At 42.6% G+C, this 27182-nt stretch overlaps 1 protein-coding gene across 1 annotated transcript in view; it reads left to right on the forward strand.

Moving 5' to 3' along the window:
• LOC138250329 (arylsulfatase D-like) overlaps nt 1-24886 on the forward strand; it is a 951998-nt gene extending 927112 nt beyond the window's left edge. Inside the window, exon 11 of the mRNA XM_069205095.1 lies at nt 23691-24886. Within this exon, the coding sequence (XP_069061196.1) occupies nt 23691-24088 (398 nt within the window). The 3' untranslated portion in view covers nt 24089-24886. The remainder of the gene's footprint in view (nt 1-23690) is intronic.
• The last annotated feature ends 2296 nt before the right edge of the window (nt 24887-27182 follow it).

The following is a 27182-nucleotide window of genomic DNA, read 5'->3' on the forward strand; positions in this document are numbered from 1 at the left end:
CCCTTTTGTGGATTGTGTGCCGCTGGTCAGGTGTCCTATTGGCAGCTGACAAATGAGGAGAATAAAGCATCACATTCACCATTTGGTGGAGGTTGAACAGACATATAATGTACACTTCAACTGCTGATGACACATACAGTCCACCACACGTTCCTCAACAATGACTTACTCCTCATTTATGATTATTTCCTACCAACCATCTACATTATCATCAATCAATCACTGCATTTGCATGTCACTGGGATGACGGCTATCCATTGTTGACCATCAGGGACCAAAGGTGAGTGGACTAAATTGTCCATTATCAACATTTGTGTTATCAAACTTGTGAGGATCACCTGCCCCCACAAGTCTGGAATTCAGGTGTCCTTATCCATAAGAGAAGCTGTGCATGCAATCCACCACCTTGACACCCCTGGTGAAACATCAAGGTTTGCCCAGCCATCATGGATGCAATGTTAGAGGCCATATGATAGGGGATCTGGAAACTTCCCACCGGCTTTTGTAAGGCTTGGTAAATCATCCTTCCTGTGTCCTGGTTTAAAACCTGGCCTGAACATACGTTACAAGAGGGCACACCTTTGCCCATGATGTGCCCACATCTACAACTAATGCAATGTCCCCATAAACTTTGGCCAAAGCTTGACCTGCACATCAAAGTTGTGTACACATTACAGAACTAAAGCCCCTATCCTGTGCTATGTTGTGCTACATGTGTAATATGGCACACACATTGTGGCTGTATGGGTGTCACATTGAGTTTATCACTGCACTGGGTGCTGCAACAGTATCTTAATATATTGAACATCATGTGCACATGCATGTCAGACATCGTCAAAGTACCAGGTATGCACTCAGCATTCTCATCATATGCACATGTGATGTGACCTACATCACTCACAATTTGTATATCATGGTGGCAGGACCATGTTGTGTGTACTGCTGGGATCTGGCTTGGGAAAAATCATAGGCTTTTCCCACAACCATCTGGAGCTGAGTTGTCTCCTAATTGTGTACACTACTGACTGTTGTCTAGCATAATATGGGCCCTTGCAGTACTACAGCCTCAGTATGTACCTGAAGGTTAGTGAGGCACCTGTAGTGCATATGTCTCCTACATAACCCCTCTTTAGACCTCTAAAGATATAACCTACATCTGTACCGTCTTGTGAGTAAGTGTAAGCTATGTGTAGCACACAGTGCTGTCCAAAGTGCTGTGACAAAGTTGTTGTTAACAGGCATGCTATTTACATAAACAGCTGCTCTGACACCTATGATGATAGACACCAATGAATATGTGGCCAGCCATTCCATTTCCTAATACCCACAATTCCATGCCAGCACACGTTGGCCCTTCTGCTACAAGCAAGCCATTTTCCATGCTCAACATTCCAACAGACATGATGTCACCATCCTTACTCCAATGATATCATACCATTGCTCAGGCAAAACCATTATTCATAGCGTTCCACACATCAGGCTGACTCACACCAAACCCTGATTTGGCACACTAGATGACACTTCCTGGCTGCATCTGCGTCTTCAAATCGGGCCACCTCACCAACAGTGTAGGGTGGAGGTCCACCTGCAAGGCATGAATGGAAAACAGTGCTTAGTGATATCTGTACATATCAGTTAATGGACGACATTGTTTGCTGTCAACTTTTTAGGCTGAGTGAGCAAGTCATCTAGAGGTCGAGCAGCGCAACTGACAAACATCCTTGATCAGTCAATCACAGATAGGTCTCAGATGATGGAGACCCATACAACTACAAACCGGCACTGTCCCAGACACTCTTGTGGTGCTTTTCACTGCACCATTTATACATGGCATTGTCATGCAGGTGTTTGTTAGCTCTAAACCTCCATGACCATATGGGACTGCATGACACTGTTTACTGCATCTGAGGGGCATGCAATTGTTGTTGCAGTTGCCATCACATTGTGACACCCATAGCATTTGAGCCTGCTCCAGATGTTGTAGACATCTACCTCATTGTCACCGCTAACTGACAAACAACTGCCCAGGGGTTGTGTGGGTATTCCAGATTGTTGACTAATGCCCTGATACATCCTTGTTTGAAGTTACAAATAAGTGTGTGCCATCACAAGGCACACACACAAGGAATAATGCCATGGGAGTTTACTTATGTTTCAATAGTTGTACCTACCTGCACATTGACTGTTTGAAATTACGGATGTATTGCCAATAGTGTGTGGCCAGCAATGGTTGGCATGGTATACTATCATTTGTCCAGGGAGGGATAAGAACATGCTCATAGACATACGCCCCAACACAGACACTTGCTCTGTGTTCCAAGGATCCATATGTTGGTGCAGGTTTCTGAGTAATGTGTCAGTGATGGAGCAGATGCAGGGCAGTCCCATACTGTCAATAAGGTGCGCCAGACCTGTGGTACTAAACCAGCACATGTGTGTGTGTGGAACTAGACATAGTTTGGGGTGTATGTGATACATAATGTTCAGGAAGAAGAAAGAGCTAGTAGTCTGGACCCAGTGCATAGTCAAGCTCCCTTACATGGCCTTAGCCAATGGCACAAAGGGGCAGATTGAATGACAATGGTGCAGCACCAAGTGCATCACTACAGTCATTGCGGCCCTCAGTGCACCCACTTACCCCCGCCATGTGTATGCCTAATGAGAATTAAGGCACAGGATGATGCAGGTAGGGTCCAACTGAATCTATTTATGTGTAGGAAAATAATGTACTCCGCAGGAGTTGCAACAAAACAAATCATCACGACGTCTGCTGAGTACATGGGGGCCCATCACATACATTTATATGCCCCCCATATAACACCTGCTCTCAGCAGCTGTTTAAAGTGCATGAAATAATGAATTTAGTTATTTATCCTTTTTCCCAGAGGCTTTTAAATTTGCCCCCAAACAGGTTTTGGGCCCCCTCCCATACATAATTCATGGCGCAGGCCTCATGTTATGCTGATCACAACCGAGTAGCCCTATGCATGCATCACAACACTTTGTAAATGTTGTGCAGGGAAGATGGCACATCTGCCCTGCCTCGGCTTCATTATTGTACATTAGAATGGCAGCCCTAAGGTGGCGCTGGGGCACTTGTCCAGATCCTTAAATATGACATGCTGCACTCAACTGTATCACCACCTGTTATGCACATGCAAATAATGGACTCGGTATGGAAATGGGATACTTACCAACTGCTCCACCAATCTCGATGCCCAGGTGATCCAGCAGATCTTGCTCCCTTGTGATGAGATCAGCCCAGCGGTGTTTCAATTGGTGGTCATTCTCTCCTGTAGCAAAACCTCTAGTCAGGTGGTGGAGCACCTTGCCCCTCCGCAGATTCCTGGCCTCTGTGGGATAGCCCTGTATGACACGGCCACCTAGTACCAGAATCATGGGGAGGTAATGTTGTACCAGCCATTTGAAGCCCCCCAGCTCGGCCGACAACGTGGCCATCCTCCCTTTCCCTGACATAATGGAGTGCAAATGAAGTTTACAGAAAAAATGAATGCCCCGGGACTACCCCAAATAACTATCCTACCCCAAACAACCACCTCACAATACAGTGACAGATACAGAACACTTACAATAAAAAAGACAGATTAAATGACAAATAAAACACAACAGCTTTAGGACACAGCACAAACACTCCAAATACTCCAAAACTCCAACAGCACAAGCTCCACACACCCTCACAGAGTCACAGAAAATAAGACTGTGAAGTGAAAGTGGACTCACTGCACCGTATATGCAGGCAGGATGTCCTGTTTCATTACTTCCTGGGCCTGTGCGTCACGTTTCCAGTCATGCATTGTTTTTATTGACGCATGACAGTCATGCGTCGATTTTTTCCCATTGTGTGTGAAAAAGCCTGTGGACATGCGATAGAGCTCTGGAGCTAGGCGTCTTTTAGCTTAGAAGAAAAGTATGGTATATGTGAATGCGTGAACATATTTGACCCATGACTGTCATGCGTTGAATTTTTCACCATTGTGTGTGAATATGCCTGTGGATGTACGATAGACGCTCAGTGTTCAAGCAGCTTTCATCTGTGTGAAAAGTATGAGGTTTAGGCATTTGCGTCTATATTTTTGATGCATAATGGTCATGCATCGATTTTTCCCCATGGTGTTTGAAAAGGCTCGTGTACATGTGATAGATGCTGAGGGGCCAGGAGTCATTTTTCTGATGTTGCAGATTGTGGATTTGAGCCGTTTGTGTCATTTGTTTTTACGCATGACAGGAATGCGTGGAATTTTGCAATGTAGGCCTTGAGTGCACCCATATTCACTTACCATGTCACATAGGCTATGCAACAATGTTGTAATTATGGTATGGCTACATGTGTGTAACTATCCAGTCATATCTTTACCGTGACATTGGTATGTTGAACCTATAGGTTTGTTTGATTCTGCTGTATGCAATTATTCATACCTTGTGCATATGTGCATGTGTAGCTACACTGTGTCCAAATACATGTTAGCACATGTCTACTATGAGTGTTCATATGTGTTTGAACAGTAATTTGTGGGAGAACTACATTGTTATGTCTGATATACAAATGTACCCATACCAACAACACAAAATATATGATGGCCTTTTTCCAACACATGGTAAGTTATGTGACAGCCATGACAATTTGAACTCAGAGTATGCAGTGAACTAGGACTGGGTTAACCACATGTTACCCCTGCCAATTTGTGTATGCATGTGTGTCCACTCTGTAGTGTGTTGTTGGTTTTGCCTTCATGATGCCCTGCTACACGTGTGACATATAGTTCCCCATGCATCTTAGTTGCTGGAGATGGTATGTGCACATGTCACAGAAGGTTGCTATATGCTGTGTGTGTGTGTTAAGATATGTGTAGTGTCATTTCAGCAACACATGACCACAGTGGTGTGTTCATGGGATGTGAAACATCAAATTACTATCTTCCTGCACGGACACATGTTAGACTTTGACAAATACATGTGAAGTCATATCAGTGCAATCCATGTTTCCGTATGTTGGAACACATGTGAATGTCATTTCTTTCAGTTGCTGATCTTGTGATACCTATGCCTTTACATTTGTGCTAGGTTCAGAATCCTATACACATTACCATGCCAGAGCTATTACAGTGGTACATGTGTGCTGAGATATGTGGTATATATGCGCATGCCACTAACTAGGCATTCACATTTGTCCACATCATGTTTGTTATGACTGTCACATACAGTGGCATACCACTGTGTAGCAGTGTTGCAGTCTGGCATAGATGGTAGTCTACTCTTCATCACTACTGAGGGAGTTAGTATGGTAACACAAACCCATGGTTGCATGTGAAGGGGCAGGTTTACAGAACCCACTGTGCACATTCATCAGGCCCCTAACAATGTCATAAGTTTATGTAGCCAGAGTAGTGGTGTTAGAGTGTTTGGAGCAGCGATCTAGCCTTTTTATGAAAGTTACTCAACAGTTCAATGCACACTTCCCTGCAGACAGACACATGCGCAATTGTGATCAAACAGACCAGGATTTCACATTTTCCTCTGCGGTACTTGATGTCACCCTCCCCATCCCATGTACAGAGGACCGGGTAATTGCACGTGTAGGACATCTCATCATTTGATGTCCTTAATAACTTCCATTGGCAGCTTAGTTAGGGGTTGTATACTGTTGTGACTTCCATTTTGGGAACGTGCCAGGGTACAGATGGTGTTGTCTGTCACTGCCTCCTGTCATGTTAACATGCAGTGGGCAACTACCAGGTAATGATAGTGGCAAACATGACTAGGTTATGTACTGACCTGGCCACCCTCTCTGTACATATGTGGAATGTTGACGTGTAGAAATTGAAGTGTTTCAGTATTAGTCTATGTGTGTTCCTTATACATGTTTACCTGCATTACTTGTAAGGTATGTATTGTCTCCTACATTGCTCCCATTCTTTAGGCTGCTTTCACTTTGTACACATCTTCTACAGCAACATATTCTGGTCATACATAGACAGGAAGCAACATCTGACTTGTGTAAATTGGAGATGTGCACATCTTATTATACTGGCTACATTATAGTTACCGTCCCATTGACAGTATTTGTGAGATGTAATAAGTGTCACGCACACAACATTACACCTGCCACAGCACTTGTGTTGTCTCCAAATGACCTTCCATGTTGTATTTGCAAGTATCTGTGGGTATCTCTCAGCTGTCCATCCACATCCTCTGTTGAACAAGGATATGTATTTCGTCCAGCATGCCACAACCTAAGTAGCTCTTAACATGACTGAATGATTTTGAGGTGTGAAATCCCCTCTGTGCTGTTTTTTTTTCATTAGCCAAATGCAACCTATATGGCCACCTCTACTCCCATTCCTTTTTCTGATGGGTCTCTGACGTTTTTGAACATTGCTGGAAATAGTTGCACATCCCACACCTGATTGCCATGTTGGAGCCCAAAACATGTATGGGATAACTTGTAACTGTTGCTACCTTGCACTTGTTCTGGCATGTGAGTGACAATGAGTGGTGTGTATTGCTATGTGCTGTATGATGTTGTTATACAGAGCATACTTGGTAATCATGCGGACACATGTCATGTATTGGTACTAGCAAACCCCGTGCTACCCAGGACATACACCCATGCATCGGTCTTCATATGTTTATCTGGTATTGTTGTAGGCATGTGTCAAGACAGCAGATTTGTGTGAAAAGTATGCATCTTATGTTCATAGGGAGTGTAACACACTCTGCCTACGTTCCACCCAGCACATTATTTGGTGGTGCATTGTCCCATTTAAGTCTTAGCACTTGACAATGGGTCATGTGTTTGGATAGTGATTCAGTACCCATAGCTGCTTAATTTGTCAGGCAACCCACAGCACACTCCACAGCCAACGTGTGTGTGCGCCATAAATTAGGTAAGTCCAACATTTGTCAGGGTTGTGCCCAATGGCAGTGGCAGGACATAATCCCATGGATACACTGTGCAGGCTCTGCCACCAACATTGGTTACACTCCCTGTACAATTACTGAAGGTCCATAGTTACCAATGATGCCCCCCGTTGTCACATATGCACAGTGCAGACAAAGCAGCAATCACCCTGAGATGTGACAATGTTCTGTTCCTACATTACTTAAACACAGCCCCTACCTTATGTGTGCCCCCCTTGCATACATCCTGGTAGGCATGGTGTTGATGTGGGGAAAGGGCTAGGAATTAGCACTTTGCCCACTCACTTGATGGCATGATATATGTTGTGGTGCATGGATCTAGGCCTTCAGGAGTCACATGCCCATGAACTGTGTGTCACTGATATGTGAAATAGAGTCAGTAGACCCTCTTACATCACAAACAATGTTGCTACCATACTTGTAACTTTTGTGTTTCTTTCCCTGTGGTTTGAGTTACATTCCAATGGTATATGTAGTGGAGAATGAGTAGACCAAGGAGATCCAGGTGCAAAGTATTGTATTTGTGCCATTTACAATGTGATGATGATAGTCCAGTCACTAGGCATAAAAGTTCTGTACTATGTGGAGTCTCCTGCAAACCCCTGCCACAGTGTTCTGTTGTTCCCCCTCAAAATTAGCTGCTCCATCATCATCATCCTCCTCCTCGTTGGGGACGTCAACCTGATCATCCCAGGGAACGTTTGTTCTTATACATATGTTATGGAGGATTGCACATGCCAGTATGATTTGACATACCAGTGGTAGAGCATACAAGAGGCTTCCTCATGTCAGGGGCAGGCAGCTGAACCTTGACTTCAGAAGCCCAAATGTCCTCGCCACCACATTGCGTGTTCTTCTGTGCCCTTGGTTGTATGCACGCTCTTCCACCATTGTGGGTTTGGCAAGTGGAGTCATTACCCATGGCTGTATGCTGTAACCTTGATCAGCTGGAAAGGAATGTGAGAAGATGTGTTGGTAAAGCTTGATAGTGGTTTTCGACCATGGAAGGTGTTAGTTGTAGGTAGAGTGGTGACTCTGACTTGCTTGTGGTATGGTGTATGTTCCTGTTTTTATGACATGGTTTCATAGATCTGTGTTGATGGACATAACAGTCTTGGGTGGTGGCTCAGGGACCTGGGAATTTTCATATTGGTTCCAAACTGATGGTTAAACTATTTCAAAGAAGTGTTGTGTTGTCCATATTTGAGACAGTGTCCTATTGTTGGATGGAATCTACCACCTCCGTGCACCACAATGGTGTCAGATGTAGAGGCACCATGGTAGCCCAACAAAACCAATCTGTGCTGTCCATGTTACCATGTGGCACTACACATGCAGTGTGACACCTAGTGACCCTTTGTGGCAGCTAATGGTTGTGCTAGCCATGAAGTAAGAGGGTGTGTATCACACATTTGTAGGATGATCTAATTTGGTGCAGCAGCATCTCCTAGCATCTAGTACATGATTTATCACAGATACTTTCAACACATGTACAGTGCAGGCTTTGGGAGGGGTCACACCTATTTTTCACATGGATCCCTATGTACGGTGCATGTAAGGTTAGGTATGTCCTCTTTACTCCTGCTGAGTCCCTCTATGGCATCCATGATCTTTACAGTTTTGCACAAACTCTGCACCATGGTACACTACGGAACATACATGGTGGTGTTAGGGGGCGCTAAGCGATGCATCTGGGGTGGCACTGGAGTAGGTGCTGCCCCATTTCTCAAGATTCTGCCCCATGGTCTTTCATGGCAGGTTAACTTGTATTCCTATGTGTGCAACATAATGCAGCAGACAGGTGTACGTGCACACTACAGGTATGTCATGTATATGTAGATGATTTGTTGTTGGTAATGGCACCGCTTGGGTGGCATTTGATATAGGTGCTGCCAGAGGCTTGCACACCATGATTTACGTGGGGATGTGCCTATGTGTGACTTTCTTTAAATGGCCTTAGCCTATGCCATTGTCATAGCTGAGCTATTCTTGGATTGGTGTAATGTGTGTGGGATCTGTATTTAGTTGTCAACCAGTGGACACTTCTAGTGGTTTGTGGGCAGCTTCTGTATGCAAATGGGACATTGCTCCACCTGTCCACACGTGGTGTGCCAGTCAGGTTGTGCCTGTGTTATGTACATGTGGGTCTATGTGTTTGTGATGTGCAATGATTGCGGTGTAGTGTGGCATGTTGCAAATGTGTTGTTGCCTGTACATCTGTGTTCCCCTGCCCATGTGTATTTCGTGTGGTGTATGTCTTGTTTGTCCTATATGGTTGGTGTGTTTTGTGTGTAATGATTGGTATGGTGGCTTACCTACAAGTAGGCCATTGCCATATTGGCCATCCTGGAACCCCTCGTTGATGGTGGAATGGCGAAATATGTCGGCATCATGGACGCTGCTGGGATATTTTGCTAGGATGTTAGTGAGGAGCCCACAGTGGTCCACAAAGGCCTGCACATTGATTGAATGGGCGTGCTTGTGGTTCCTATATTGATGTTCGGTTACTGCAGGTGGCACCAGTTGGACATGGGCACAGTCCATTGCACCCAGCACATGCAGGAACCTAGCAATTTGGTAGAACCTTGCTTGGTCTCCTGTTGCAGTTACTGGGTGTTTAGGAAGCAGATGTGGTGGGGTGTGAGGCGTACGATTCTATCCAATACCTTAGGTAGGAGGACAAAGAAGGATGGCTGGGACATACCAGCCACTTGTGTGCCAGCTATCTGAAAATATCCAGACTCCAGCATATGGAGGACAGCGAGGAGTTTTGTCATGGGTGGGATAGATGTGGGAGTTTGCACACTTGCTGTGATGAGTGGCGCAATGTTTTGCAGCAGGCGTACAATGGACTCCCGGTTCAGTCGGCACATCCTGACGACATCTTGTTCCCCGAGCCCATGGATGGTTGTCCACTGTATGAAGATCCTCTCCTGCCTTCTGCTCTGCCTTTGTGGCTGCTGTGGTGGTGTTTAGGGTTGTTGCGGTGGTGGTGAAGGGACCTGCTGTCTTCACTGACGTCTGCAGCATGTGCCAAGCCGGAGCAGTACCACTTCCATGTTGTCCTGGAGGTTGCAAATGCTCCTTCTGGGTGTTTTCCTTGAGTGGTGGTGTGTGGCCCTCTTTTTAACTCCTGGTCTAACCAGGTGTTAAATTTTGACGCTATTTGGACTTAGCTTCATTTTTGCAGTCTGCTTCCTTGGTTTGCATCTTTTTTTGCTTCGGGAGGTAAATATGGCGCAAGAGGGCTAGCGTAATTTTTAGGAAGGGAACTCCTACCTTGCATCTCGTTGTCACAATGAGACGCAAGGTTGGTTGGCCTTCCTAAAACTTGCACTAACAGCAATACTTTGACACTAGATGGGTCTAGTGTCAAAATATAAATATGGACTTCAATTAGTGCCACTTTAGCATCAAAAATTGACGCCAAGGCGATGCTAACTTTCCATAAATATGGGCCTAAATGTGTAGTGGCTGACAGAAGACATAATAGCAAATCAGCTACATGACAGATTTGCTTAATATTTTAAATGTAATAATGATTTGGTCTCATCCAAAATCACCCTGAGGGAGGCATTCAAAACAGTTATTAGAGGGCGAGCCATGACATATATCTGGGGTAAGGTCAGTGATAAAGAAAGAGAGAGTTAGGAGCTCAAGCACAACACTCTCTATTTAGAAGAGGAACCTAGCACCGGACATGACCCAGAGGTTTTAAAGAAAATGGAACTAAGTAGGGTGCTGCTGAAAAATAAATTTTATGAGGATGGACAAGGAGCCCTTCTGGGTTCCTTTTGCAGAATCTATGAAATGGGAGACAAACCGGAGAAGTTGCTATGCTGGCTTTCCAATAAGAATCAAATGATCCAAATAATCCCATTTGTCAAAAATCAGGCCAGCCAGTTGGTCTCCTCCCCAGAAGCTAAAGCGAATGTATTTGCAGCCTACTATTGAAGTTTCTATGAGTGATGTACCCATATCTCATTTGGAAATGAAAAATCCAATTCGGAAAGATCTCCCAATTCGCACTGTGCCCGGAACGTAGCGGATTAACCTATATGATCTGAAAACAGAAGAAGAAATCCAATGGGCAATTACAATTATGCCAGCTGGCAAGATGCCTGGCCCAAATGGGATCTTCTTGGATTCTTTAAGTGATACTCCTCTCTCCTGACCACTAATATTTGAAATGTATTTGATGACTACAAAATGTTCCCACATGACCTGGGCTGTGCGGCAATCTCAGTTATACTGAAACCGAATAAACCCCTCCTCTTATTAATATAGAAACCAAAATTATCGCTAAGGTCCTCAAGCAGGTTGTCCTCAAATAGGTTAATTAGTACGGGAAGACTAATATGGCTACTTGCCTGGGAGAAGTACCAGGCACTGCTTAAAGCCCCATAATTTGTTACTAGCTCATAAGCAGGAACTGTGCGTTGATAGTGGTGGCCTGAGGCTGGCTATTGAGAAGTCCTTTGATGTGGTCCACTGAACCTTTTTTTGTAAGTCCTAGGCCATATGAATATGGGACCCAGATTCCTGAGTTACGTGAGACCAAATACGCAGGCCCCATGGGCCCAGGTCAGCGTAAATGGGGTAATCTCTGGTCCATTTCCTAACGAAAGAGTCATCCGGCAGGGCTGCACACTTTGACCTTTACTGTTTGCACTGGTGATTGAGCTCCTGGCTGAATGGTTACAACTTGATGCATAGGTAACTGACTTTCACTGATCCAATGACAATGAGTGTTCCTAAATGCGGATGATATGCTGTTTTTTGTGCAGCATCTAAAAGCTTCTACCCCACATATTCTAGATATCATTAAAATGTATGGAGAATGCTACTGGATTTAAGGTTAACTAGTAAAAGACCACTTATGTGCATCTCTCGGGAAATTGTTCAACATATTTTGAGGAGATGAGGATAATAGAAGCAGAAGATCACTTCTGGTATTTAGGTATGGAAATTACACAGACCCAATGCAGGGGTTGGGAGTTTAACATTGTTTAACTACTTAAAAGGTTAAAACAAGAAATTAAGTTGTGGGCCTCCATGCCCTTAGTGATTAACGGAAGGGGAGCACTACTCACAATGATTCCCTTCTTCTCTTTCTGTGGACACTACAGAACTACCCCTTCATAGAGCCTTCCGAATTCTTTGGGAACATTAAGTTCTTAATAACAGCATTCTTGTGGGAGAATAAACCTCTGTGGGTGCCCTTTGTTAAATGTAAGCAGGGCATGTATGATGCAGGTCTCTGATGGGCAGACCTTAAATATTTCTACTGGGCTACACGATTCATCCCAATTAGTGATTGGTTGCATGGAGAGAGGTGAGAATCAGCATTTTGATTAGAATTGAAGATCCAAAAGAGTTATGATCCATTGACATGATTACACAAAATGGGACAGATTTATCATATTTTCATGCAGCAAGCTACCTGCTCTGCTGCATTAACAGAAAAGGGCAGGAATGAGCCATATTTAACATGATATGGCACATTCCTGTCCTTTCCTTCCGCTGGTGCACAATGTGCTACCTTGCACCAACTCAGGCACCCTTGTACCATGGTAAAGGCAGAATTGTTTTGTGCAGGAAGGGACACCCTCCTGTGCAAAAATAATCCTCAGAAGCATTTCTCCTCATTGCACCTCCCCTAAGAAGGCAAAGCATTTTGATGCATGCCCAGGTTTACCAGTGCTGGTAAATCTGGGAATGCACCACAACCCATTAGTAGATGCTTGGGAAGGCCCACACAGATGAAACGCATCCTGGGGCAGAATAATGCAACACAGCAATTTGTGCTGTCTTGTGTTTCTCTAGATTTACCAAGCCACTCAGGGCTATGCAAGGTGGCCTTGCTTTACTTGATAAGACTGACCTAGGTTTTGCATCGTCCTTGCGCCCCCTTGTGTAGTGCAAGTGTGACTCAAAACCATGATAAATATGCCCCTAAATCTATACTACGGCTGGATAAATAGGAGGATAATTTCTCATTACTCTTGTGACAGGAAATTACTGAAAATACGTGAATATGCTGGTTCATGTAATTTGGAGTAATTTAGGGCAAAAATACCTACCACAATAGCAGGAAAAACGAGCACATGTGACTGCCAGCTGCTGCTGTCCATGTTCTGTTGCATTTACTGCTCTTTTCTAAGTGCAAAATGCTTTCTTGGGACCATTATGGATGCAAGCGTGCATTTTGCACTAATCAAATAGAGCTGAATGCAGGGTTTCGCCCATTGCGTAATTCTGTGTGATCTCACATAATTTTAATTTAATTTCACCCATCCCTAAGCAAATCACTTGCGTTGACTTCCTTTATTAGAATTCCATTCCATGCAGTCAGAAGGCATTAAAGCACATTAAATGGCACAGCATTTTTAATTAAATCCACTCCACGGTGTGGAGGGAGGGTGTGGGGGATGGCTGGCATATATTGCTCAACTGGCTGGGTTTCGCACATGGGAAGTGATCTGTATATCCAGCCTATGGGATATTTGGTGCCAGGGCCACATAAAGCACTATGCTGAATTGATGGTAGAATTCCAGCCCCATACATTTCAGTTTTACTGATACCTGCAAGTAAGGCAAGCCCTGGAGCTTTAGAATACGAAATTAGAGAGCACCCTGTGATGCAGTGCTTTGGAAGTTAAACTTGTAGAAAAGGAGCAATAGGACAAGGGTATCTCCTTACTATATTGTTCTTTATTGATTAATTTCCCAGTACCAGTCGTTGCCTTAAAACAAAAATGTGAAGAGGATGTAGGCCTGACAGGTGGCTGGAGGCAAAAGTGGCTGCCAGAGCCATGGAAAATACATCTGTTCTCAGATTGTTCCAGTTCACATATTTCAATAGCTTTTACTATAACCCAGAATGTCTATCGATGATGGTCAAAATTACAAATCCTCATTCTGCCAGATTTAATCATTCCATTGCTACATATTTTCATGTTATATGGGAAAGCCTTATTATTTCCCAATATTGGAAAGAGACCGCATGCTCCTTGTGAGAAGTAGTGGAGGGTAACTCCTATGTACCCTAAAATAGTAGCACAGGGTATATTAGATGACTGGGGTGGTCTAAGTTGAGAGACTCTCCTAGCTGACCTAGGGGTGTTATTAGCTAAATAGGACATTGCCAAGCCTTAGTGATCGATAACAGCCCTCCCTAGGAAGGAGTGATTAAGAGGGATGAATTTATTTTCTACATCAGAAGTGTCTATAGTGCCTGTGGCTGTTCAAAATGTACTGTTAATTGTGTCCCATGCATGTGATTGTTTAAAGTCTCGTTGTTGATGCTACAACTACATGGCTGACCCCCTACATCAGGGAGTATCTCTGTTTGATGTATTGTGGAATGTGATTTGTTGTAGATCAATGCACTCTATCTGCAAATGTTTTATGACTGAAACCAATAAAAAGAGTTTAAAAAAGTACATCACATGCATGGATGGGCCTTCCATAAAGTAAACGAAAAGTAAAAAACTTTCACTGTGTGAAATCAGTGTATTGTCAATGTTGTCTTCACACAGTTAAAGTTGTGGCATATTCCTATCCCAAGCAGTAGGCCCACCAACATCTGGAGAATTTGTTTTAGCAGTAGAACTGTGGAAATTGTGAACCGTGGGAGTTTTGGCTATGTCCAGAATTTCTGGAGTTTTCTGTCATGGGAAAGTAAAGACGTTATGGTTTTTGTACCCATACTATGACATTTTCAGGGCATTCCTGTTAACCAAACTAGCTGGTGATCATAAAAGCCACTGGGGATTTCCTTTTTGATAAACGTTTGGGGTAGGTAGTCAACCATGGGCTAAACAATTGCAGAAAGGCCTATGGAAGCATCCATATCAAAAACATTAGCTGGTGTCCACTGATTGAATGCCTAGCATTACTTTTTAAAACATATTCATATCTGGTACCTCCACACTTAGAATACCAGGAAGAACAGAGATATGGGTCAAGCCTTGGCAGTGTTGGGTTGCCGTGAAAGGGAAACTGTAGGGAAAGAGATAGTTTTTCAAACAAATGCTAAACATAATTTAATTTTTGTGTGATCTCCTGGCCAACAAATCAGTGAGGGAGGTATGGCACTAAGGCCCATATTTATACTTTTTTAGCACTGCATTTGTGTCATTTTTTTACGCAAACGCGGCGCAAACGTACAAAATATAATTGTATTTTGTACGTTTGGGACGCTTTTGCGTCAAAAAATGACGCAAATGCGGCGCTAAAAAAGTATAAATATGGGCCTAAGTTCCAGAAACCTTAGTATATATTCAGATGATATATGGATGTGCCATGTTTCCATACAGCCCAAGGTTTATGACTACAACCAAAAAACGTGTACCACGAGTCAGCCTTTCATTTCTAATAAAATATTGAGAAAATGTATCCAAAAATTAAAATATCTCCACTTTTGGGGCATTTGCATATGCTGTAATAGGATACTGATGTGAGTCGGTGCCAATATTTCTGAGGTGAGATCAAAATAAATTCTGTTTAGTTGGGTTGAGTTTTAAATGGTGGTTAGAGTTGAAAGCAGGGCTACGTCCTCTGAGGATGAGATTTTCAAGTGTATTTGGGTATTGACGTAGAGGTGGAAGAGAATCCCAGAGTTTCTGTGAATCACTCACAGTGGTTCTAGGTAGAGGTTGAAGAGGGTTTGGGAGAGAATCGAGCGTTGGGGGACACCTTGGTGAATGCTGACTGGTCTAGAGAATTAGTTGGCCATTTTCACAATTTGGGAACGGTTCGATAGGTAAGAGGAAAACCATTTGAGGACCGTTTCTCCACATCCCATGCATAGTTCATGAATACGAAGGTGGTCGTGATGGTTGACAGTGTTGAATGCTGCAGATATATCCGGGCGGACCAGGAGGCAGGAAGTGCCGGAGTCAAGGAGTCTAAGGGAGTCATCAACTATTTGGAGGATCAAAATTTCTGTACAGTGATATCGTGGTAGAAACCTGATTGGAGAGTGTCTCAGATGCTGTTTGCTTGGATGTGTGATAGATGGATATAAAACATTTAATCATGTTGCCTTCCAGGCACTAGGGCCATGAGTTAGATGGTGTAGCAGATGCAGTGGCACAGAGGCCAAAAGCACTAGGAAACCCACCAAACACTGATTATTTCTATATGCTAGCACTAGGCAAGCGGTCACAAGCGCAGTTACCTTGCAGGCACTAGGGGCTACGATTTGAATGGAGCAGTAGGTGTAGTGGCACAGAGGCCAAACGCACTAGGAAAACCCACTGAACACCGGTTAATGTTGTATTTTACTGTTAAACAAGCAGTCAGGAGTATTTTTTGATTATTTTGTAACCATTGCACCCAAAGTAACACATAGCTTAAAGCATCACTGTAATAAAAGCTGTAAACTATTGGACTCTTCTGTCTACCTACAACTTGGCGTCATTTACTGTGAACCACCACGGGAGACCTCTTCCAGTTCTCCTCTTACAAATACGGCTCCAGCTTTTGCACGAACTGCCTCTGGATACTTTGCTGACGTCAATGACTTTTTCTGAGACTCATTTGCCAATTCTACATCTGAACTGCCAAAAACGCATAAGCTGATAAACTGGCTTAAAACAAATTATTTTTCCATGGAACTATTTGTGGCTTTCCTTGACTGCATTAGCTTTCCTCCTTTGGATAGGCTTTGTAATAACATTCTTTCTATTAATACATGGTCATTTCTTTTCCTGAAAGATCAACAGTTGAACTGGTGGATGTGGTCCTAAAACCCCATTTTTCTTCTCACAAGGTCCGCAGAGACTTATCTTTCGTGAACATTTCCGCTATACCGATTCCTGATGGGATTGTTTGGGATAAAGTCACATTTGATATATACAGACCCACGGAGGTCATTCAAACAACATACGTGTTTAAACCTTCAATGAACAATGTAATAATACCCGGAGTTGTTTCTGATGACTGGCATGTGAAAACAGTTGAATCCATGATGACTGAATTGCAGTATTTTACCATATTTGAGAGTGAAGATATTTATCAATCTAAAGAGAATTATGGTGATATGTTTTGCTATAATTATTATGGGCACCATTTCATTCACAGAGTAAGTACCCCAAATTGTCTATTTTTAATTACACGCAATGAGAACATTGTCCAACTCCACCACAATGGAGTTCTAAAACATATTCGGAAACGTTTGCATATTTTTCTTGGCACAGTGTTAAAAATGCTAAGTCGTATTATTTTAAATTGCCATCAATGGAAAATGTACTCATATTATTGACAGATATGAAGTTAATTTATTTGGATTCCTTTGTTTCCTGGTTGGCTATAGAAGGCTATGAATATTGCCTGAAGTTGATTGACTTAAAAAGTGTGTGGAGAACAAGAAATTGGCCAATAAGGGGGAAGGAAGATTTGTTTAAAACATGCCTAATACCTGTTCAAATGATATTTTTAAATGAAATTGTACAACAAACAAGTTGCTTAGGCTTAGCAAAGATTAAGGAATTGAATGTGCCCAGTATTCCTGCCCCTGCAAAAAGTTCTACAAATGGCAAATGTATATAAATGCAACTGAAGATGAGCTTGATGAATGGGTCCAGAACAGCACGTTTAATGCTTCACTGTCACATCCTGGAAGTTAGTTATTATGGCCATTAGATACCAGTGGGAGTCATAAACATTTTATAGACTCCACGGGGGGTTTAGAACTAGTAGGATGGACCCTCGCAATGTGTCATCTGAACATGCGGGTATAGTAACAACATACAGAGTAGGGAAACTATGCCAACAGTGGTTGAAGAGTTCCTCACTAGGTGCTGTTAGAGAACACCTCAGTCTCCTGTCTAATAACACTGACTTACAGGACTTCCTGTTAGGCCCCAGAAAAGAATGCAGAAAGCGCTTCTTATACGCAGTCTATAAGGAAATTTGGAAGCTTTCCCAACAAGAAGCCGCTGCCCGGTTTAGGCATGTAGACCAGGAAAACTTACTGAAGGCATTAGCTGTTGTAGATAATGGGATTAATACCCTGTCCGACCGGATATACATCTTAGACAACATTGTTTCTTCTGCAATAGACATAATACAAAGTGATATGTCTTCGTTACACCATGGAGTCAACTGAAGTCCGTTATGCATTTGGGTTGGACACTTCAAATGTTGAAGGCAGGTCGGATTCCCTGGCAACATGTTAGCGCAAGGGATATATTTTCTACCTTTAATTTAACGCGGCAACAACAACTAATGGCTAAGAAAGAAGCGACTTATGTCATGTTAAATTTTGAAAAGTTCGAAAAGTTGCCTTTTACTGTGGCTGAAACACCATCTCCTGAGTAGTTAATACACTGGGTCATTATTCTGCCTATTTCAACACTACAATTCACGTCCTGCCTGAAACGCATTCTAGTAAGCAGATATGAAAGACCAGGACATAGTTACATCCATGAGGTGTGGGAGCTGCCCTTCTCGTACAAATGTCTCAGTGGCATGAAAGAGGTCTTTCTTAGCGGTAGTGAATGCAAGACTTCTGTCAGCCATTCATTGGTTTGTAAACAGCTGTCCTTGCACAGGGCGTGTAACGCTTTGACAGCAAATTTAGCCTGCTATCTGAAGGGAGTTGCGGTCCCCTTGATTAGACCTTGGTTCCATGTGCTTTTAAATGGCAGCTATGTCCTCCTCAGTAGTGAAAACAGTTGTGGAATGCGAGCTGGAATAGTTGCTGCTGTTTCGGTCTCTAAGATTGTTGCATGCTGCAGGAACATACTTTTTCCTCCTACATCACAGAGGGAAGTAGCTGAGATTTGGCCCCATATTGCTACTTCTAATGTGAATTTTGACAAGTTGAGCAGACTCAAGGCTTTATTGTTCCTGAAACATGTGGCGCTCCCGTCTGCATGCGAGACCTGCGCACCTCAGGTGGCAAGGTCATCAGCAGAGATACAGTCCCTTTTAAGTACTAACTTTCCGAGACACTTTGGTGAGCTTGTGGGACGAATATTTAATGCGTCCAGTACTATTGGAATTGCAAATTTCTTTAAGGCTGTTGGTTCTGGTTTCGTTCACACTTTCTCCTCCGTATTCGGTTTAATACCATCAGCCATCCACTCAATATTCTCCAGTATGTTGGGAGGATTTCCGATAACTTTGGCTATAATAGGTGGTATCTTTCTATTGCTACTTTTTCTGCGAAATGGCTGTCCTGCCGCAAGAAGGAGTACTGAGAGTGTTTCCTCAAGCGCAGCTGTCGTGAACGCATGATGCAGTACTTTGGAGCAACACTCCTATAGCAATTGGAGTGTGGCTGGTCTCTGTCATTCAGACCAGTTTTGCATTGTGTGCAGCCCGTATTACGGTGCCTCTGCTGCTTGTTCAAACATGCACTGAAAGTTTGCCTTTCTATGCAGTGTTTGCTTTCATTGGATGCTGATCTTTTGATGATCTCACTGAGGGCTTATTACCAGGCATGCGCGTTGAGGGTGCGTTTGCTACGTGAAGCTGCTTATGAGTTGCCCCTCATGGACGATGCAGCCCTAAACTCATTGTTGGGCACACCACAGAATGCTGCTGCGTTGGCTGGAGCTCAGGCTTTGGAACACGAATACTCCTTTGTTTTCCTTGGTGATGAACTCCCTACTTTTCCACCTACTGAAGTGGAAGATTTCCTGTCTTCAGTTATCCTGAATTCGATTGGCAACCTCCAAAATGACTCTGACTCTTGAAATTCGTCATTTTTTACGGCACAGTTAACATTTTTAAATTGTCCTTTTAAACATTCTTGTGTCTTTTTAATTTGTCATCATTGGCATTCTTATATATATGCCTTAGGTTGAATTTTAGTCGACTCCTATTTGAAACAGAAGAAAAACATCAGCACCTACCCCTTTACTAAAATACCCTTTAAGAATAAACCACCCCAACCTCTACAGTCCTTCAAACAAATATCCCAGGATGAATTTATGGATTTGGTCAAAGCAAGCAGACCTTCTGGTTGCCCTTCTGACCCTTGCCCACCACAAATCTTCAAGAACATCCTGCTATCTACTTCTGCTGCCACACCTGTAAGAAGAATCATCAACAACTCTTTAACTTCAGGAACTTTTCCTGCAGACCTGAAAAAGGCATACATACGACCATTATTAAAGAAAACAAACCTAGACCCGCAAGACCCCAACAACTACAGACCTATCACAAATGGACCTTTCCTGGGCAAATTGATAGAAAGAGCAGCATTCGCCCAGATGTCACAATTCATTGAAGACAATTCTATACTTTCAGACTTCCAAACTGGATTCCGCCCAGGAAGAAGCACTGAATCGGCACTCATGGCAATCTGGGACGATCTTAAAAACACAGTCGACCGAAATGGAGTTGCTGCACTACTTCTCTTGGACCTCTCAGCTGCCTTTGATACGGTTGAACATGACACCCTCACTCAAAGACTCCACGAAGCCGGGATACAAGGGATTGCTCTCAACTGGATTACTTCCTATCTCCAAAAAAGAGCAAATATCATCCACTCGCCCCCCTTCTCATCCGAACCCTACCTCACAAAAGCAGGGGTCCCCCAAGGGTCAATCATCTCACCTTTGCTTTTCAACATCTACATGATATCTTTACCAGAACTGATCAATGATTTCCATCTCACATGCTACAACTATGCCGATGACACACAAATACTACTTAAATTAGAAGACCCCAAAAACATTGAAAACTCACAAATCTTCAGTTGCCTCAGAGCCGTTGATCAGTGGATGACCTGGAGCCATCTCAAACTAAATACCTCCAAAACAGAAATACTCATATGTGGTGACTGGAAAAATTATGACCCTCTGTGCGTCTGGCCTGACGATCTCGGACCACCTCCTCAATTATCCAAGGAAGTTAAAAACCTAGGAATCACCATAGATTCCAAGCTAACTATGAATGCCCAAGTAGACAAATTAGCACGCACAAGCTTCATCACCTTAAAGACTTTATGACGCATCTTCCCCCAACTAGGTGCAAGCTACTATCTCGCTTGTACTATCCAAACTGGATTATGCCAATAGCCTCTACCATGGATCATCTCTATCTGTTATGAAAAAACTACAACGTATCCAGAATTCCGCAGCCAGGCTACTACTACATATAAAGCCGCAAGCCCACATCTCCCCTGCCTTGAGAGCACTACACTGGTTACCCGTTGCCAGAAGATGCACTTTCAAGCTGCTTTGTATCACCCACAAAGCTATACATGGAACAGGACCGCTTTTTATCAGAAAGAAAATTACCAAATACATCCAACAAAGAACCCTTCGCTCAAGACTGGCACCCCGCCTTAGAACACCACCATACAAGAAAAAGACTATAGGTGGTACATCCTTCTCCGTCCAAGCAGCCAAACTATGGAATTCATTACCCCCAGCTATAAGAGCCACAGATACATTTCTTGTCTTCAGAAAACTACTCAAGAGTTGGCTCTTTCCTTCAGAACCACCTTTTTCAAACAACTATGAACTGCATATGCCTATGTGGATAAATATTTATTTCAGATTATATGTATATTTCTATTTATTTATAGTTTCTTTGGAAAATATGTATTGCTACTGTCATAACAACAAAATACACACACACACTCTTTAAACCTGTCTGACTAAGTATTTTTTTTACCCATGATTCTAATTATGTATTGTATGTGCATATGGGTGTGTATTCATGTGTGTGTGTGTGTGTGTGTGTGTGTGTGTGTATATATATATATATGTGTATGTATGTTTATATGTTGTTTCTGTGCTTGGCATGTTCGTGGATCATTGCATGGCTCCTGGTTTTGGGTTGTTATACTAGATATCTATGAATTCCTGCTCTCATCTTATCACACTCATCTACTCATCACTCTTATGTCATGTCTCTATCAAACTATCCTCTATTCTCACTCTGACTCATCCCAAATCCCTTCTACCACTTTCATCTCCTAAATATCTCTGCCTAAGCTCTTCCCTCCACCTCCACATCTAACTCACCAAATCTCACTCTACCTCTGTGACCTCCCACACAACCCTACTAAATTCTCCTGCATTCATCTCACCCTGCTACTATGCTCTCCCTAACCTTCCACATACTCTTCCCCCTCTACCCCCCTTTATTCATCCCAAGCCTTTGGGTTGAGTATATGAAGAATATACTCCCAATTAACACTTCTGGATTTCTTTCCTCCTCCACCCCTCCATTACTCCAGTCAGTCTAACTAACAAACTCTCATATCCGCGGCTCAAATTAACTCATAATAATACTAAAACTGTACTCATTATTAAACGATACTAATCCATCACTAATTCTTGTTGGGTTCCGGAGTAGCGTGCTACTCATCGAAAAGCGCTTCGACGCCTCGTCAGGGGTAGTAAGCGCTATATAAATACAATTACAATACAATACAATACAATACATAGCCAGAATGTGCCAGAAAAAAAAAACGTATAGCTTTTAGGGATGCACAAAGAGGCCAAAGAAGCCCAAGTGCTTCAAAAACCTAATGCTGATTTTAAAAAAAATAACTCTGGCACACAGGTGCACAAACACGCAAAAAAGAGTGCCACCTACTGCCAGGCTCAATTCACAGACATTCTATTTGCACGCAATGCACACATGGAAGCGTCACCGCCTTTAATTACATACTCGGACTACTAACACCGAAATTACTAGTAGGTTACATGTATCAATTGCAGGAGTAATTTTACAAATAGTGGAGAACTCTCTTTTTAGGCGGCTTCTGTCGGTACCCAGACCACTCCAGCTCTATAGCTCACGAGGAACTCTGAGTGGGATATATTTCTGATGTCCTCGCACTTCGCCCCTTTTTTAGATGGTTATCTGTTTGGGAAACGAGTGGATCATCCATTAACAAGATTATTATAAGAAAGTGCAGTTGGATGGGGCTCATCAAATTAAATTCGTTTTTTTTTAAGTCAAACTAAAGATTTGTGCTCTTGGGGGCCCAGGTCGATATCATAATCCCAGTAGCATTACTATAGCAGATTTGAAATGGACTAAATCTAGTTTCTATGCTTACAGGAAAGACATGAGGGAGCTGAAGTAATTAGTTAAACTTACAGTTCATGCTTATGCGTTTGTGAAAACCACCCCATATATAGAGCTATATCTGGTCACGGTGCACAGTATAAACGCTCAATATCTCTTTACTATATTTAATTTGACTGCGGTGCCGATCGATGGCATAAGGTTGGGAGTCTGGCATCTTGTGGGCGTGATTCAACCTCAGCACAGGACACTATCAATTTTATATTTTCTGTAGATTTTATGCCTGTTTGAGGGCCAGATTTACAGTTCCACTTTTCAGAGGGTTCATTTTCACTCAGGAAACACCAGCTGTAATATTTATACAGTTATTATCTGCAGACCCAGTTTGTTTTACTGTGGATTGCTTTCTGAGAGAGGCCGTGAAATTGAGATTATAAATGAATTGTTAACACTCCTAATTTGAAGTGTTGTATTTATTATTTTGTATGATATTCTTCTTGTGGTCTTATTCAATGTATTTGCCCTTTTCAAATGATATTATTGATCGCTGTGATGTATATGTATTGCACCTGTATGGTTTATTTTTCTATAAACCGAATACAAATTTTACAATGATGAATAGACTAAAGAATGCCTTTTTTTACCAATGTGTTCACTATCTTGCTTTGGAAAAGTTGTTCTGTGAGATACAGATAGATACCATTTTTAAAAGATTCAACATCTCTTCACTGTTTTTTTCACAGGTGGTGCAATATGGAAGGCTCATTATATCACTCCAGTATTTCATCCAGAAGGGGCCATTGGCTGTTATGATGTAAGATTGTGCCAATGTGATGGGCCCCGTGTAGCCCATCACTACCCTCCATTGCTCTACGACCTCTCCAAAGATCCCTCTGAGGCTAAACCTATCTCTCAAGACACTGAGCCCCGTTTTCTACAGCTGATACAAAGAATTGACCAGGCCATGGCAGAACATCAGAGGACAATAACTCCCGTCCCTCAGCAGCTCTCTGTATATAATACTATTTGGAAGCCCTGGTTGCAGCCATGCTGTGGTACATTTCCATTTTGTTGGTGTGATAACGAATATGACCATGATCAGTCAACACCAGATCTGGATGAGCTAAAAACAGTTTTATAGTAGCCACTTGAACCACTAAGATTTCCTGAGCACTTGCTATAGTGTTTTAACTACAGATGAAAATGCTTGATGTCTCTTGATTTTCTGTGAATGTTAGCAGAGGTCATGACATGGCCTAGTTTAAAAAAATCAGTGAAATGCAAGGCCACTCAACCATAATGGGAAACAGTTTCTGAAATCAGGCTCAGCATCTGTAACATTACATAGAATACGTTTGCCAAATGCAATGATGTTAATTCAAATACTGTACATAGACTCTAGAAATAATCAGTTTCCTTTCAATTCTCATAAATTAAAAAGCGTACTATAAGATACAATAGATTCTTATTTTCATATGATGTTCCGAGGTGTGGGTTGAACAAAAGTACAAACCATAAATTTAGTTTATAAAACAAGATTAGGAAGCAGCTCTCCTAAACCACAGCAGGCAACACTATGGGCCAGATGTACAAAGGTTTTAGCGTTCGCAAACGGCAAATTGGTCCATTTGTGACTGATAAAAAGCCTTTTTGTATGTACCAACCCAATTTTGGGATTTGGTAACCTTTTACCAAATCGCAAAATATGGTTTGCGAGTCGGTATTAGGAAGGGGTGTGTTAAGGGCGTCCCATCCTAATAGTGCGTCAAAGGGCCATGTACAAATGTTTTACGACTACAAGTTGGTGGTAATCCATTCGCAAATGGGAAGGAGTCCCAAGGGACCCCTTTCCCTTTGTGAACGTGGGGCTAACATTTTGTAAGAGCAGACAGTAGTCCAATGGACCACTGCCTTCTCTTACAAAGCAAGCATTGGAATAGCTAATAGGTCTTGCCTTTGGTACCTTACAAGTGTTTAACCATGCACCCATGTGGTGCATGGTTAGACACTTATAAGATCCCAAAGAGGAGATCTATTGGCTATGCCAATGCTTGTTTCCCTTTGCTGCGAATGCGCTCTTCTCCCCCTCCTGTTGTACGAGAAGAGAGCCAATAATGCTTGCAGCTGAGGTGGTGAGTGGACAGTAAAATAACCTATTGCTACTACTACCACCCTGTCGAACTGTTTGAACTGTTTATTTTTTTAGACTCCAGCTGTGATGTGGAGAGGTGGGGGAAGGGTGACTTGAGGCCGGCAGTTAGCTTGGTATTTTCTTATGTTGCTTCTCAGGATCCTAGAGAGATTTGATGTCACTAAGCCATGGTCTGAACATTAAATAATTGTGAGAAGACAGCACAAATACGTTTGGAATGTGGTATGAATTTATAAGGACCTCATTTGTTTTGTCTTGCCTCAAAGAGGCTCTAGTATGCTTATACTTGAGAAGTTTATAATAAGAATGTTCGTGCACCCCTTTTTCCGTTGCTGCATGTCCATATTTTTTTTCCACTAACTGCAGGTGAGACAATTGTTACTTTTCAAGTTCTCCTTCAACGGGATAAACCAAAACCAGACGGGAGGAGAGAGGAGGGGCCAGGATAAGCTGTAACAGAATGAAGCGTAACGTACTGTGATAGCCAACAAAACTGTTCTCTTAGTGAAAGTTCCCTGGGTGGGAACTTAGCATGCAAAGGAGCAACATTTAGCATAATGCACCAACAGATAGGAGGAGGGGCCATCACACGCTTAATGCACCAACAGATAGGAGGAGGGGCCATCACACGCTGTAACAGGAGGAAGCGTGGCATAGTGTGATGGCCAACAAAAATGTTCTCTTTGTGAAATATCCGTGGGCTGGAACTTAGCAGGCAAAGGAGGGGCATTTAGCATAATGCACCAGTAAAAGTGAAGCATTTAAGACAAGCACAACAAAGAGCGAATGGCAAGAGTGGGTGTGGTTAAAGCCCATATACCGTACACACCATGTCTTACAGAGACAGCGCATGCACTGCCTAGGCTTGACTTAATGAAAAGGAAACTTTTCATTTTTAATTTTGAAATGCATTCTGTTTCCTTCTAAGGAAAACTAGATGCATTAAAAAAAGCTTTAAAAAGCAACCTCAGACATGGTGGTTTGCTGACCCCAGCAGGCCACAACCCTGTGAGGACAGGCCATTCCCAATGGATCGCAAAGTGTGACCTGCCTCATGTATATTGATGAGGCAGGTCCCTGGTGACCCATTTGGGAATCACAAACAGTGTCTGAGACACTGTGGTACATCGCAGTTTGCAATTTCCTAAATGCGAATCACAAAGATTCGCAATTACCAAATCGTAAACTGGAATCTTTGTACATCTGTCCGCTTTGTCACTTACTCATCTCCTAATAATCATCCTATAAAACTCCCACATTTTGCTGAAAATTGCCTGGGCAATGCCTCATCATAGTTTCTTCATTATTATCATCACTTAAGCTTAGGGCATGGGTACTGAAAAACATTTGACCAGGAATCCCAAATTATGGCCTGTGGTATGACCAAGGGTCTCACTGATACTAGCAGGGTTGTGGTCAGGGGACTGGGATGTGAGGGGGATGTAATGTGGGCATAAGGTAAGCAAAGCATGTACATCTAGTGGCTGAATTGCACAATGTGAAACCAGAAATCCTGAGATCAACCCGTCTTTCCCACTTGACCACATTTGTGTGTGCCTAGGCTATTGTTTTTTTCACTTTGCCTCCTTTTTCTTCACGGTCACAAACAAGTGGATCTTATAATACAGGTGTTCAGGATATGCACTGTACAAAACTTTCTCTTGTAATAGATTTAATAAAGTATAATGTTGTTTGTGTGTATTAGCAACCCGGGCCACCCAGAGGGTGCACAAGACAACTGATTTGCCTCTTAGTACACTATTGGCATTGTTGTCAGGGTGGAGAGAATGTTTCTAAATTCATGTTTGTAAACTATTGCAAAACAAAATCTCTCTCAATGCAGTAATATCATCTGATATACTAGGGTAAAATGCTCCTGCATGTTAATGAAATGCACATTTATAAATTTTGAAGCAGCTTTATCATATGTTTATCAGATGTCATTAAAAATAAAGGCGATCCTAAAGTTAAGTGGTGCAGGACAGCAGGACACCTTAGTTACTTCTTTTCTTTAACTTCAGTTAACCTGTAAATAAATGTGTGCACATTTATTTATTATTGCTCTGAATGTTAGAGACAATTC

This window comes from Pleurodeles waltl, chromosome 8, assembly GCF_031143425.1.
Source record: "Pleurodeles waltl isolate 20211129_DDA chromosome 8, aPleWal1.hap1.20221129, whole genome shotgun sequence".
NCBI lineage: Eukaryota > Metazoa > Chordata > Amphibia > Caudata > Salamandridae > Pleurodeles > Pleurodeles waltl.